General features: G+C 39.9%; 3 protein-coding genes across 6 annotated transcripts in view; 1 reads left to right on the top strand and 2 right to left on the bottom strand.

The window, feature by feature from the left end:
* LOC6651065 (unconventional myosin-XVIIIa) overlaps nt 1-16071 on the bottom strand; it is a 33087-nt gene that overhangs the window by 8384 nt on the left and 8632 nt on the right. For all 4 annotated transcript variants that reach the window (XM_002073192.4, XM_023180167.2, XM_023180168.2 and 1 more), the window contains 4 exons: nt 14493-16010; nt 14242-14436; nt 349-483; nt 47-274 (listed from right to left, as the gene is read on the bottom strand). In XM_002073192.4, the coding sequence (XP_002073228.2) occupies nt 47-274; nt 349-483; nt 14242-14436; nt 14493-16010 (2076 nt within the window). The remainder of the gene's footprint in view (nt 1-46; nt 275-348; nt 484-14241; nt 14437-14492; nt 16011-16071) is intronic.
* LOC6651067 lies at nt 1486-3453 on the bottom strand. The gene has a single exon (XM_002073194.4). The coding sequence runs from the start codon at nt 3402-3404 to the stop codon at nt 1683-1685; it is 1722 nt and encodes a 573-aa protein (XP_002073230.1). The 5' UTR covers nt 3405-3453; the 3' UTR covers nt 1486-1682.
* Nucleotides 12304-13647, top strand: LOC6651066 (lipase member H). Its single transcript, XM_002073193.4, has 3 exons — nt 12304-12334; nt 12412-12658; nt 12738-13647. The coding sequence occupies exons 1-3, from the start codon at nt 12304-12306 to the stop codon at nt 13558-13560; spliced, it is 1101 nt and encodes a 366-aa protein (XP_002073229.2). The 3' UTR covers nt 13561-13647.

Genomic DNA, 16071 nt, shown 5'->3' with positions numbered 1-16071 from the left:
ACCTACTTAATTCTTAAATAGATCTAAAACATTTGATTAGACTTACCTTGGCTTCTAGTTTTTGATTCTCAGCCTTAACCTCACTGCGATCGCATTCAATTTTCTCCAATTTTGCGCGCAGCATAAGTAACTCTTCGTTGGCGGTCTTCAATTGTTCTTCAGTGCGATGGACATTGAGAAGCGGAGTGACCCTAACTAAGAGACGCCACCAAGGCCAATCACGTACGGCCAGAAAGGCTTTGACATTTCGCTGAATGCAGCGTACAGCCAATTCCTGAAAAATTAATACTCAAATGAGTCGATTGGATCTATCAGACTATATATGTATGTATATGGGTCAATATTAACCTGGACACGTCGTTGCGACATCTTTTTGCGTGCCAAATAACCACGACAAAATGCCTGTAATTGTATAATACGATCCGAGAGAAGGACATCGCGTTTGGCTTCCAACTCTGTCAAAACACCAGATCGGAATAGTATCTGCAAAGTGGAATAAAGAGAAATATTAATACATAAAATAAGAAAAAGGGTTTATCAAATTAAAGAGGGAACTCAAATGTTTTTATCTATAATTATTATTAGAGCAATAAAGTCCTATTATGTGTACTCAAATTATTTCCAACTAGTTTCATAAAATTGTTGAATTTTACTCTCTGGTAAGGTGCAAGAAGAGTTCAAATGTTCCGCATTACCATAAATATATATGATTTAAAGAAAATTAAGTTGAAATATATCTATTTACATGGAGCAACGTATGACTTTGGACTTTGCTAATTGTGCCAGCAGGATTCTGATTATTCTGATTATTTTTTGCAACTGCAGCTTCATTTCCATATGCAGCTGCAGCATAATCTTACACAAGAAAACCAAATCAAATCAATTCGAATTCAAGGAAATGAAGGTCAAGGTGTCGGAGGTGCAGCAACACCTGCGGCCGCGTCTCATTTGTGATTTGTGTGAAAGTGATGAGCAATGAAAATGAAATTTCAAACAAGACATTGCCCATAAACTGCAAACGAAGAAATGGAGGGACTAATTCGAGCGTTAAATGCTACTTTTTATGTGGACAACAAACCGTACGTTGATGTGCGTTATGTGGGTTCCAGGCAGTACATACAAATTAGTTAGTCAATGCTTGCTCTCTCCCTCTTCCGCTCTTGGACTACCCATCCTAACCCATCTCAGAGGTGGGACGGACGCACCTTTCAAGGTGTGCCTGTCTACTAATATGTCGCCGAATTCGCGAGAAACTATTTTCAAATTGTTTAATTATGCATCGCACGTAGACAACAACAACAACAATACAGAAACCAACAAAAATACACAAAAAAAAAAAAAAACAAATAACAAAAGAGAAAAAGGAAAGTAAACCAATGTGAAATTGCAGTATGTGGGGGAGATATAACTTATAGACGAGGGTGTGGCAACAATAACAACAACTACAAGCACACAAAATAATACGTCCGTAAACCAAAAGCAGGAAAATAGAGTAGATAGATTAGAAAAGATAAACCCAAGAAGCAAAATTTGTTCTTTAATACAATAAATAAATAAGTTTTATTCCAGTTAACAGTTAGAATATATAGTAGATACAAGGCATAAAAGTTAAGTTTTGTTTATCTGAATTTGGGGGGGGGAGGGATATCGGCTGTTGATCTTATCGTCCCTCATCTTGGGCCTTAGCTCAGCCGTATAGTTACCTCTTTCGTGTATGTGGGATAAATCTCCACCTGAGTGTGTATACAGCGTACTGCCTGAACCTGAGCCACTTTCGTGGTTGTGGTAGCCATCGCACTGAGATTGGGAGTGGGATTTCCATTTAAAGCTTTCGCTTCAAATTTCTCCAAAAGTTCTTTAATTTTATTCGATTTAGGCATTTTATTGGACATATCCTCGCCTTCGGATTCGCATAGGCTGCCCGTTGAATTGGTTGTTGATGTCGAAATGGACAGAACCGTATTACTGATATGGCCCGAATCATCGGAATCATTATGCTCTTCCTGATCTACATCAACCTGCTTCTGTTTAACAGGACGCACACGCTCTGCCACTTTAACCTGAACCAATAGCTCCTGATTTTTATCCGATGTCTCACCCAATTTGGGTGGAATTATCTTGCAGGATTCTAATTTGGGCTTCCTTACTTTCTCCTCGTTGGCATATTGCAATTTCTGCAATTTTTTTTTGCTCTTTAACACCTGCGAATGCTCTTTGTGTATGCCACGAGTGGCACGTCGTTGTGCCGGTTTACTGGTATTCAGATTTTCCACTTTACGTAGAATCTCATGACCTTTGGCCAGACATTTGACCAGCAGCTCATCACTATTGGCATTGGCATTGGGCGTCTTGGTCGATGTTTGGCAGTTCCTTGAGTTGACTCTGTTTAAGCTGGTATTGCTTCGTCGCGGTGGCTTTTCCAATGTAGAATTTGCACGTTTCGGTTTGGGTTTAATGGCTGATGCCATGACATTACTTGTGTTTAAGATCAGCAGGGATCTGGTACGCTTTTTGTTAGTATCCTTTGGCTGCTCCAGATAGAAGCTTTCGCTACTTTTACGCAAACTGCTAGAATGCTTTGATATGGCAATGGGTATACGACTGCCATTCAGTGAAGACGGAGCGTTCAGTTCACATAGGGAACTGTATCTGCTTGTGGAGTTGGAACGACGAATCAATAACATGGAATTGGCCAGCTCTGGTGTTTGATAAATTTGTCTTTTACCCCTGCCAGTTATGCTCAGAGAACTGAACGATTTCGACAAGAGCTGCTGTTGCTGTTTGTCATCACTGAATTCGACAGGCGGTGGCGGAGGTGGGACAGAAGTAACCATAGCCATTGGCATTTCCTCTACTGTGCTGGTCACTGGCGGTGGATATTCACTTAGAATTTGATCAAAACTTTGCAATACCTCGTTCAATTTGCTCTCATCATGGGCAACCTTCTCCAGTTCGGCAAATATTTCATCTTCCAACGATTGCTGTGCAAGATTAAGGCTCAAGCTCAATTGGCTCTCCAAGTCGTCGTCGCTGTCCACATAACTACATATGCTGCTCGAGGTCATCTGCATTGATGATGAAATTGCTGGTGTTGTTTTTGCCGTTGTTGGGGTTAGAGACATTGGCACCTTCGGAGTATATTTGCCATCCACACAGCCATTGGTGTCCACCAGACTGAGTGCACTCATGGATCGTGTGTGCTTACTTCCTTTGTAATATAGTTTTCCACTTAATCTGGGCGTTAGATTATCCTCAATTTTGTGTCGTATGTGGGAAAAGAACTTCTTGCCAGCCCCCAGGCCATGCATTTGTCTATGATTTCCATTTGATATGGGCGTGGCTGTGGCCTGAGGCGGATTACTGCGAACCTGCGACAATTTGGACTTGACCGTATGCTTGTACATGATGTACGACAACAATGATTATGTAAAGTAAAAGTTTAATGAAAATTTTGCAATAAATTGCAAATTTCCTTTCGCTGACCAGACGACGATGCCGACACTTTCACACAGAGCTGGAGCTGGTGCAGCTTGGTGGAGTTTATGGCTGGAGCTGTAGCTAAACCTGGGGATATCTTTGGGGCGCGTAATTCGTGTGTTGTTTTCTCTTTGAGCTCGGCGACGCAACTGAATTTCTTGGCCAGTCTTGAAACGGCCAACAGTCAAACCAAACATTGCCTCTGCATTCGAAAGTGGCTTATCAACGCAAAACGAAAAGTAAAATAAAAAAAAATAACAACAACATCAACAAAAACTGTGGACATGGTCGCAGTCACCATCGTCGCGGCTTACCGTAATTGAGGTAGGGTAAGCAGGGGCGGTGTACCACACCAACAGTCTGCAACGTGTTGCAGTAGCCTCTTAGGTTCGATTCGATGCTAATTGCCGACATCAACAATCAGCGTTTTCATATGCTCGATTTATAGTTGGCCAGTCTAATTATCAACATTATGGTAGACGTCATCGTCATCATGATGACAAACATCATCATCATAATGAGAGTCATCATGGACTTGCATAAAGAAAAGTGAAACAAGTGCATTGGCCACTGGCTGGCCATAGTCGCATCACACTACGCCAAGGGTCTTGTTTTGCTTTTGTCATTGTCAGCAATTGGTCTCAGAGACCCCACAAGAGATTGGAAATGAAAGAAAATAAAATAGACTCAGGGCACAAGCGAAGCAAATATTTGTATAGGAATCGAGGTGGAAGTAAGGTTGAAAGTTCATTAGCCCGGCTAGTGAAGATTAAGTAGACACGACCAAGCCAAGGAAAATTGGGAAAACTAATTTTATTATACAACGCAAGTTCACAAAGAATTTATGAATATTACATAAAAGTGTTTTCTTTACCCGAAGAAAGGAAGTAAGAGGTATTAGGGATGACTTTTCAAAACATAAACTAACCACAGTCTGAAGGATACTAATAATGCGGTTTTATGTTACAGCATCTTTGACATCTTTCTACTTAACCGAAGAGATTAAGGTTTGGAGACCTGAATAGTGATTATAGGAAAATACTTATGGACACAAATAAATTTCAATGTCCAATCTTCTTTTCATTCTTCTTTATTTTGGCGTGTTTTTTTCTTTTTGATCTCATCGTAAATAACCCTTTACTCAATATAATCAAAATAAATCAACTTTCATGCTCGATTAGCAATTATCAGCTAGTTAACATCGAGTCCTTGGGCAAGATGTCACTAAAATATTGAGACTCTTTTTGAAAAATATGCCTAAAATATATATATGTATATGCAACTTCCTGCTTTTGTTTCATAATTAAAAAACAAGTTTAAATGCAATATCAAAATATATATCCACTCATTATATAGGGTTTTTAGTAAGATTAATGCGCCAGTTGATTAAGTAACACGCCCCCCTTTTTCCCAGTATGTGTGTGTGTGTGTGTAAGTTGTCCAGGGCGTTAATGAGATTTTCATGTTTTAATTTTAAGCTGCAACATTGACGACAGACAGAATTCCGCCTAAAAATATTATGTAATGTCCGAAAAAAAAACCAACCCAGGCCCCACCTTCGACAGACAGATCGACAGACAGACGATTGCCTGGCTTTGTGTCATTTCTAATGAAAGCGAACGTTAAAAATTTCACTTTGATGAAGAAAATGTTAATGTGCAGGCAGTTGGTCAAATGTGGTTTTTGTTTTTATGCTCGAATGCAGCAGCAACGGCAGCGGCAGCGGCAGCTTGTCTGCAGGTTGCACCAGGTCGTCGCTGGTAAACGCAACGTCATTTTTTGGTGAAAGTCAAACGACAAACACAACAACAACAACACCAGCAAAACATTCGTTCGATTGGCTTGTGCCTTGCTTGGCCTGACTGCCTGCCTGTTTGGTTTTGCTGTAATCGTAGTCGGAATTAAAATTGGTTTCGGATTTTTCGACACTTTCCCGACACACACTCACACTCACACACTCAGAAAACAAAAAAATAATTCGAAAACAAAACCGAAATACATACACAACGACTGATGAGACAGACACTGGCCAGTCCATAGATTAGTAGAAATAGATGCCAAATCTCATGCACCGCATTCCTCTGACCGCACAACTGAAGGAGCATGTTTACAAGGTATTCGCTGTCTCTGTACCAGCTGTTTAATCTGGCGCTGGCATTGACACTGTGATTCCCATTTGATAAGCCACACACAGGCAACATGAGGAGAACTCCGAGTAGAAAACCCGACTAAGTGCCAGGCACTGGCAAAACCAAGAGGCTGGTCCAGCGATCCCTAATTCACAGTTGGGGGAATTCTATACCACAGACGACAGTCAACAGAGGCGGCAAGCAACAATGCAATGCAATTGCCTCACCAATGAACTTGACCGTGAAAGTCGTCAGGCGTCAGAGCCACCACAGAGCTACACAAAACAAAAAACAATAACAAAACAAAATAAAACAAAAACAATAACAATGTTGCTGTTTGTCATCACTGAATTCGACAGGCGGTGGCGGAGGTGGGACAGAAGTAACCATAGCCATTGGCATTTCCTCTACTGTGCTGGTCACTGGCGGTGGATATTCACTTAGAATTTGATCAAAACTTTGCAATACCTCGTTCAATTTGCTCTCATCATGGGCAACCTTCTCCAGTTCGGCAAATATTTCATCTTCCAACGATTGCTGTGCAAGATTAAGGCTCAAGCTCAATTGGCTCTCCAAGTCGTCGTCGCTGTCCACATAACTACATATGCTGCTCGAGGTCATCTGCATTGATGATGAAATTGCTGGTGTTGTTTTTGCCGTTGTTGGGGTTAGAGACATTGGCACCTTCGGAGTATATTTGCCATCCACACAGCCATTGGTGTCCACCAGACTGAGTGCACTCATGGATCGTGTGTGCTTACTTCCTTTGTAATATAGTTTTCCACTTAATCTGGGCGTTAGATTATCCTCAATTTTGTGTCGTATGTGGGAAAAGAACTTCTTGCCAGCCCCCAGGCCATGCATTTGTCTATGATTTCCATTTGATATGGGCGTGGCTGTGGCCTGAGGCGGATTACTGCGAACCTGCGACAATTTGGACTTGACCGTATGCTTGTACATGATGTACGACAACAATGATTATGTAAAGTAAAAGTTTAATGAAAATTTTGCAATAAATTGCAAATTTCCTTTCGCTGACCAGACGACGATGCCGACACTTTCACACAGAGCTGGAGCTGGTGCAGCTTGGTGGAGTTTATGGCTGGAGCTGTAGCTAAACCTGGGGATATCTTTGGGGCGCGTAATTCGTGTGTTGTTTTCTCTTTGAGCTCGGCGACGCAACTGAATTTCTTGGCCAGTCTTGAAACGGCCAACAGTCAAACCAAACATTGCCTCTGCATTCGAAAGTGGCTTATCAACGCAAAACGAAAAGTAAAATAAAAAAAAATAACAACAACATCAACAAAAACTGTGGACATGGTCGCAGTCACCATCGTCGCGGCTTACCGTAATTGAGGTAGGGTAAGCAGGGGCGGTGTACCACACCAACAGTCTGCAACGTGTTGCAGTAGCCTCTTAGGTTCGATTCGATGCTAATTGCCGACATCAACAATCAGCGTTTTCATATGCTCGATTTATAGTTGGCCAGTCTAATTATCAACATTATGGTAGACGTCATCGTCATCATGATGACAAACATCATCATCATAATGAGAGTCATCATGGACTTGCATAAAGAAAAGTGAAACAAGTGCATTGGCCACTGGCTGGCCATAGTCGCATCACACTACGCCAAGGGTCTTGTTTTGCTTTTGTCATTGTCAGCAATTGGTCTCAGAGACCCCACAAGAGATTGGAAATGAAAGAAAATAAAATAGACTCAGGGCACAAGCGAAGCAAATATTTGTATAGGAATCGAGGTGGAAGTAAGGTTGAAAGTTCATTAGCCCGGCTAGTGAAGATTAAGTAGACACGACCAAGCCAAGGAAAATTGGGAAAACTAATTTTATTATACAACGCAAGTTCACAAAGAATTTATGAATATTACATAAAAGTGTTTTCTTTACCCGAAGAAAGGAAGTAAGAGGTATTAGGGATGACTTTTCAAAACATAAACTAACCACAGTCTGAAGGATACTAATAATGCGGTTTTATGTTACAGCATCTTTGACATCTTTCTACTTAACCGAAGAGATTAAGGTTTGGAGACCTGAATAGTGATTATAGGAAAATACTTATGGACACAAATAAATTTCAATGTCCAATCTTCTTTTCATTCTTCTTTATTTTGGCGTGTTTTTTTCTTTTTGATCTCATCGTAAATAACCCTTTACTCAATATAATCAAAATAAATCAACTTTCATGCTCGATTAGCAATTATCAGCTAGTTAACATCGAGTCCTTGGGCAAGATGTCACTAAAATATTGAGACTCTTTTTGAAAAATATGCCTAAAATATATATATGTATATGCAACTTCCTGCTTTTGTTTCATAATTAAAAAACAAGTTTAAATGCAATATCAAAATATATATCCACTCATTATATAGGGTTTTTAGTAAGATTAATGCGCCAGTTGATTAAGTAACACGCCCCCCTTTTTCCCAGTATGTGTGTGTGTGTGTGTAAGTTGTCCAGGGCGTTAATGAGATTTTCATGTTTTAATTTTAAGCTGCAACATTGACGACAGACAGAATTCCGCCTAAAAATATTATGTAATGTCCGAAAAAAAAACCAACCCAGGCCCCACCTTCGACAGACAGATCGACAGACAGACGATTGCCTGGCTTTGTGTCATTTCTAATGAAAGCGAACGTTAAAAATTTCACTTTGATGAAGAAAATGTTAATGTGCAGGCAGTTGGTCAAATGTGGTTTTTGTTTTTATGCTCGAATGCAGCAGCAACGGCAGCGGCAGCGGCAGCTTGTCTGCAGGTTGCACCAGGTCGTCGCTGGTAAACGCAACGTCATTTTTTGGTGAAAGTCAAACGACAAACACAACAACAACAACACCAGCAAAACATTCGTTCGATTGGCTTGTGCCTTGCTTGGCCTGACTGCCTGCCTGTTTGGTTTTGCTGTAATCGTAGTCGGAATTAAAATTGGTTTCGGATTTTTCGACACTTTCCCGACACACACTCACACTCACACACTCAGAAAACAAAAAAATAATTCGAAAACAAAACCGAAATACATACACAACGACTGATGAGACAGACACTGGCCAGTCCATAGATTAGTAGAAATAGATGCCAAATCTCATGCACCGCATTCCTCTGACCGCACAACTGAAGGAGCATGTTTACAAGGTATTCGCTGTCTCTGTACCAGCTGTTTAATCTGGCGCTGGCATTGACACTGTGATTCCCATTTGATAAGCCACACACAGGCAACATGAGGAGAACTCCGAGTAGAAAACCCGACTAAGTGCCAGGCACTGGCAAAACCAAGAGGCTGGTCCAGCGATCCCTAATTCACAGTTGGGGGAATTCTATACCACAGACGACAGTCAACAGAGGCGGCAAGCAACAATGCAATGCAATTGCCTCACCAATGAACTTGACCGTGAAAGTCGTCAGGCGTCAGAGCCACCACAGAGCTACACAAAACAAAAAACAATAACAATAACGACGATAAAAGTGGACTTGCAACAAGTGACGTCAAAGTTTTGAGTATTACGAACGCTTTTCGGAGCACCATCTACCCACCTTTTGGGTTCGATTCACAGTTGTCGGACGACGAGAACAGGAAATAAAAAAAAATCCCAGGCATCCAACGAAGCGGCCGAATCAAGTCACCATCATTCCACCATTCCAACCACATGCCTGAGATGTTGTTGAGAGCATGTAACTTATACCGTTTAACAAGTAAGCACACTCCTGTTCAGTCTTATAGAAGCATCTGGATAAAGTGACTTTCATATTGAAGTGAAATTAATTTTTAATTTTATTACGCATGCTGGCCTTGAAAATTTGACTGTCCAATGGGTTCATTTCATTCCAAACAAACTATTATTACCATAAACAGGTATACCAAATCAATAAAGTTGATGAAATGACTATCATAACAGGTGACTTCTTTTTTTATGCTTAGTCAGGCTTATGTAAGCTTAAAATCCCAAAAGAATCCAAAGCAACACAAAAAAAAACTAGTTTAAACATTCAATCATCACCAACTTTTTAGGCCAGTTGCACGTCTCATTGAAAGTGTGGCCACGGCTGTAGTGCCGCGGTCAGGCAGAGGGCCTGACTTGCGACGATGAAGATAGGCTTCAATAATTACGGGTCTCATTTAATACAATAATTGCAGGGTAAAACAATCACAATAAGAAAGGATTCCGAATCGAACATGTCGAAATCAATAAAACGAATTTTTCTTGAGATATTTCAATGATTGGCCAGAAATCTCAAGGCGAATTAACAATTAGATTTGAAAGTAATAAATTAACAAACAAGCAAACAAACAAACAGACAAATTTGTTAATAAGCTAAAATTATTTACTTTAAGACGTAAATCCTGTCAATAAACTTTTGCACGATTTGCACGCACGAGTTTAACGATCTTTACCAAATAACTTTTGGTATGAATGGCTCATTTTTTTTTTTTTTTTGTTTGTAAGACCAGAGCAAAACAAATCGTAAGCAAGTAATGTCAAGACGAGTCATAAAGTCACACTTTTATGCTTCGACACGTAAGACCTGCTAAATGATTCAAAAAACACCGCAAAGTTCATGCAAAAACGAAATATTTTTAATGTTGAACGTTGGTTGGAGTTGTTGATGATATTGTTGATGTTTGCTGAGCATATGTTTAGATATTCCCGGTCAGAGTCAGGCTAAATGGTTATCAAGAGTAACTACAACTATTTCTGGCAAAAAAGATCAACGACTGACTTGATGAGAGCGAATCTGTTGGCAAAACTAATTAGTATGGTATAGTAACTGGACTATGAAGCTTGATAATAATGTCTATGAGAAAATGATAAATAATTGAAACATGAAAATGGAAAACCTTTGTAAACAATCATTCAAATAAATTGACTAACATTTGCTTTATATCGAATCTTATCTATGTCAGATTTATTCCATTTAACTTGCAATTATTCCATTAAATGTAATTAATATAAATAATAAGTCCGATTTGATTAGCATTGCTAAACATTAAATATAATAATTTTCCAATTAAGATTTTTGATGTTCACTTTTATATAAGACAAAAGCTCTTGGCAATCTCTTTTGGACCTTGTCTGTTTCCACAACAACTGTAAATCACGATAACCGAAACCAAACCGAAAAACTCTCAAAAAGTTTACAAAAGAAAAAAGTTTAAAAAAACTATAAATTAACATAATACAAATATATATAAATATATATCTATAGGCATGTATTTAATAACGCATAAATGAATACGTAAGCACACAAAATCGTCTGCCACCTGCCGCCTTGGGCTGCCCCCAACGGTGAAAGCCAATTGTGACCCATTGGATGATCATCTTAGATCAAATGACTTGCGAAATTTCCAATTTCGGGTGGTTAAACTAATAAATAGAACAAACTTTGTTCATTGGAAGAAACTTAGATACACTTCCAGATAGGTCTGATTATTTTATCATTATACCAAATGAAACTAAGCTTTTTTAGACACTTACTTCTTTATTAATTCTCACATTTAAATAGAAAGCAGGAAAATACTTTGTTTGTCTTGAATTTCAATAATTTTTTGTTTTTAACTATATCGAGGATCAGTAAATTATTTCAAAAATATCATAATAAAAAAACTGGATCTAAATTTTAAGGAAACTGTAAACTCTCTAATTTCTCAATTAACTAATGAGGAATAGGATACTAATTTAAATTAATAAAGTTTCTAGCTTGACAAGAAATTATACAATTTGGAGTGAGAAAACTAAATAATTGAATACATTTCAATTCGATTAGGCAATACTTGTATACACTTGCAGCTAACTCTGATTAGTTTAGGATTATCCTTGAGCTTTTCTAACATCTAAAACAACACTATCATTATTATTATTTGAAGTTCATCTGATTTTGATTTATTATAATTTTAGTTGAGTTAGTTGGCTTTTTAGTTTGGCAAGAAATTATACAAACTTCGCGAAGAAACAAGGAACCCCAGCTCGGTGAGAGTAAAACGCTTTAGCGGCATCTAGATAACTAGACAATAAGATGACAAATGTTGAAATACGAGATTTCGTGGTGAAGGGAAGTTCTTTGGCGGTTTTAGCAAATTGATCGCCGATCATTGATCATGAAAAGCAAGCACTACTAGCAGCCCAAGTGTTTTCCTTGCACTTATACTTGCAATTGCTGGCATTGTTTTGCTGCAAAGGACAGGGACAGTAGCTGCTCATGGCAGAAGCATCAAAAAACAGAGCCAGAACTCAACAAGTTTGCCACCTTAATGAGCGTTCATCATGACAGTGACCGACCCAGCCAGCCAACCAGGCAGCCGGCCGGCCAACTGGGTAACTGGACGTTAACGGCGCCCTTGCTGCTTGCTGCTAGCTGCTTGCTGGGGCTGGCTCTTTATTTAACCAAGCCTCCATTTAGAATTTTTTGCAATATAGCTCAGAGCTTGTAAAGCGTCGGAGGTATACACAATACTATACCAATATATGTATTTATATAAATATACATATAAAAGTATCATTTTAACGCTTCAGTGTCGCTGAACCGAGCTCTGAGAATTTTGTGTGAAAAAAAGAAGATAAATAAAATATTTTGTGCGAGCATTGCGAACAGACGCATGATTGTGATTTCGAATTTGAAGTTTAAGTGCTTATTGAGAAAGGATTTGAATAAAATGCAATTTATTCAAAAAACTATTTCAATTATCCTTATGTGTGCCATACACTGCCAAGCCCTGGGAAGTGAGTGTCTTAATTTAAGAATCGTTCTGAATGTGAAATATATGAAAAATATACATTTTCTGTATTATTTTTTTTAGCTGCTGCCAATGGGCGATTGTTTGCTTATGAGAGCGGCAAGTGTGAAATAACAATGTCGAATTTAGTAGAAGGCATGTTTCAAAACGAATTAAAAATATTGCTGGGTACACGGGCAAAGTTACCACAGTCGAAACTCTTACAATTCGATCTTTACACCCGACTGAATCCTCAGAAGCGACAATTGTTGCGCCCAGGTGATGTGGAAGTGCTTAAAAATTCTAATTTCAATGCCAAGTGGCCAGTTAGGTTAGTGATTCGAAACTATTCCTTTGCTTCCGTTTATCAGCTATAATTTTTGATTTTATTTTTTTTTCGGTTCCATCAGGATACAAATTCATGGCTGGGCAGGAAGCAGTTCTAGTTGCTCCAATGCAGCTATCAAGGATGCTTATTTATCGCGAGGTGATTTTAATGTCATTATATTGGATTGGAGTCGCCAGTCATTGGACATAAGCTATCCCCGTGTCTCCAGACAATTGCAGTCAATAGCCCAAACTTTGGCCAAATTCATTAGGTTTTTAAATGAGACGACTGGAGTGCCGTTTGAACAATTTTATCTAGTTGGTCACAGTGCTGGCTGCCATATCTCAGGTTTAACAGGAAAATTATTAAAACCACAACGTTTGGGAGCAATTATCGCTTTGGATCCTGCTGGACTTGTACAGCGGTATTTGGGGCCCAAGGAGCGATTGGCCCCCGATGATGCCAACTACGTGGAATCCATTCACACGGATATCACATTGCTGGGCAATCCCAGTGATCGCTTGAGTCATGCATCTTTCTTTGTCAATTGGGGTCTCGGCCAGCCTCATTGTCCGAATGGAACGGCCACAGAATTTGATTTCGTATGCGATCACTTCGCTGCCTTGTACTACTATGTCGAGTCAGTGCGTCGCCCCCAAATGTTTGGAGCTGTGCGTTGTAATTCAGTAGATGACATTCAAGCGGCGACCTGTGGATGTGCAGCGCCTTCGTCATCACTCTGCACTCCCAACGCTTTTATGGGCGGTGAGCCAGCAGTGCCCAAGAAAGGTGTCTATTATTTTAGTACGCGGCAACATTTGCCTTTTGCCTATAACGATAACTTAGTCCATATACAAAAGCCCCAACCTTCGACCGTGGCAGCAATGCGACCATTAGGCAGGTGATATTAAAACGGCCTGTCATATAGTTGGTTGATTGGTGTTGTTGGAAAAGGGAAAAAGCGCTACTGCCAAAAGCTTAATTCTAGGTGCATAAGAATATAAGTTATTATATGATTAAATAAAACTTAATAAAGAATTTATAGAATATATTCTAAAGATGTCATAATCAAATAAATTGCTTAAATTATATTTATTATTCCAATTGATAGATTTCACAACCAATTTTATTTATTCCATTTATCTGTAACTACCACCTTCAGTTAATTGGCGATTAGCTGAATTGATTTATAATAATAATAATAAATAAAAATAAAATGGTTAAGTCAATTTAGTTCCTGTCGACTATAGAATTAAATTAATTTTAAGACAACTTATATATTTCAATATGTAACTAAGCACGTGTTTTTGTTTGAACCTCAATAATTAAAGAATTGGTAATACAGGTAATACAGTAGGCGAAAGCTAAAGCAAAAAGTTTTGAATTGTTGCCGATTTGTGATTTGTTAATAAATAATGGTCCTAATAACAGTTCAAAATACATTAAATATCTAAGTAGATGAACTATTTTGTGCTTTTCTTATTCGTATAAACATTAACAGCAAATGTACAAATAAATTTAAAACGAATCTTTTCTTGAATTTTATTCCCTTACTTAAATTAAATTTCACAAAGAATATTGCTCACCTGACTAGGTCCAATACGATAACTGGCCACATCCAGCTCATTGACAGCTAATATTTGCTCAACGCTAACATCCTTATTACTGCCCAACTCGCCGGCCAATAGGCCGAAACGACGAACAAATTCCACTAATGGCACAGATTCAGGAAATCCCAGACGATGCAGTCGCGCTGCCTCCAACACTTGAGATCCACGCAACTGGAGAGCGAGAGTAATCGTATTAAATTAACCAACACTTATGTATTTGATCTCACCTGACTCCGTAGAAGTGGAATATTAACCATTTCCTCTTCACTGCCAGCCTGAGCCATGGCGTGCGAGTTAGGCGATCCGTTGGCTGTGTATTTGGCATGTTTGCCTGCATTATGTTGCAGTAAATAACAATGAACAAAATGTGTTCCAGTGCGGCGTAGTGTATCAATTATGCCATCCACAGTGAATTTCACTTGCAGCATAATGGAATTTCGTTTCACTCCGGCTGTGGTGAAGGATCGTCGAATGCTGGACACACGGCGCAAAGATTGGGTCCCCTCCAGACCGGCAAAAGAACCGCAAAAGACCATGGCTCCAGAGCCGCGGGTCAAAGATCCGATATACAAACGATTAATTTCCTCGCGACTGCTATCCTGCAATAGCGAGACAGCATTTCGAATTCCTGGATGCTCTCGACTATGTCGCACCCATCCATCGACTGCATAGAGCACAGGATTGGTGCCTTGCAAATGATGCAGAACCATCTGTCGTGGACCTGCACACTTGCGCAACAGTGAATGATGTTCTCGATCACCGTAGTGGGAGAATAAACGCTCTAGGAATGTATCGTCATTTGAATTGGGATAGATGGCCTCCTCGTCGAGTAACCATAGAAGTCCACGACGATCGTGTTCACGTAGGTCTCGCTGTGATGAGCGCACTACATGATTCTGTGGAGCTTTGTCGATGAGGGATATTAATGGGCCCGGATGACTTTCCGTTGATTGGTCCATTTCAATTTCGACCAATTCTTGGGCATATCGATCACGCGGAGCCACCAATGTGGTATGATGAAATAGCATTTGCAATCGCTCCTGCAAATAATTGTGACGCAAATCACTTAAAGTGGCTCCCAATTGTTGGCCACAACTGGCTGGATTCTGAAAACCAGGCGTATCAATCAGCATAATAGAAGCTATGGTGTGGGCCGATGTGCATATCTGGCGATTTATCAAGGCTACAACAGCTGCTAAGGCCTCAGAATATAGGCCAATGACCAAAGCTTCCAAGCACTCCCAGGCCAACTCCTGTCCTCCGTCCGAGGTTGGTGACTTAGAGGGACTCAACTGGTTTCCATTGGAATTGGGCTGTGTCAGCCCAAAAGCAGCCGCCGATAAATCTTCAAGATTTACGCCCAACAGTCCAGCCGCTTTGCGTGCTGCTGTTGGATTGGCGAACTGAGTCCGAGCTGTTGAACCAGTGCCCAGCTTGGTCACACCGGCAATTCCCAAATGATAAATGGCAGCCAATATACTCCAAATGCCTCGCACTGCCTTGGCATCAATGTTCAGCGTTTCAAAAGCCTGAACCGTGCGCATAAAATCATTTGCCGCTCGATGCCGATCCTCAAGTTTCTGGGATAGCGATATAAACGGATGACTATCCTCGGATGTGATGTTTTCCAAATGCAATTCTTTTTGCAGCAGCCCAGCTGCTCCAGCCAATAGCCGCGTCATAATGTGGAAGCTGTGCTCATGGGCTAGCCGACGTCCTGCCCGTTGTCGTTCTGGCAGCAATACCTATTGATAGAATAGGAAGATAGAAAAGGGTAAATAAATGTATTTAGAATTATGAAATACC

The sequence above is a fragment of the Drosophila willistoni genome, chromosome 3R (assembly GCF_018902025.1).
Source record: "Drosophila willistoni isolate 14030-0811.24 chromosome 3R, UCI_dwil_1.1, whole genome shotgun sequence".
NCBI classification, from domain to species: domain Eukaryota; kingdom Metazoa; phylum Arthropoda; class Insecta; order Diptera; family Drosophilidae; genus Drosophila; species Drosophila willistoni.
Note: the sequence above shows the minus strand (reverse complement) of the source record. Positions and strands in the feature narration are given on the sequence as shown.

Coding starts and splice junctions, on each gene's coding strand:
- LOC6651067 (XM_002073194.4), bottom strand. CDS start 3,404: ATGTACAAGCATACGGTCAAGTCCAAATTGTCGCAGGTTCGCAGTAAT.
- LOC6651066 (XM_002073193.4), top strand. CDS start 12,304: ATGTGTGCCATACACTGCCAAGCCCTGGGAA. Junction 12,335..12,411: donor ACACTGCCAAGCCCTGGGAA/GTGAGTGTCTTA, acceptor TATTTTTTTTAG/CTGCTGCCAATGGGCGATTG. Junction 12,659..12,737: donor AATGCCAAGTGGCCAGTTAG/GTTAGTGATTCG, acceptor CGGTTCCATCAG/GATACAAATTCATGGCTGGG.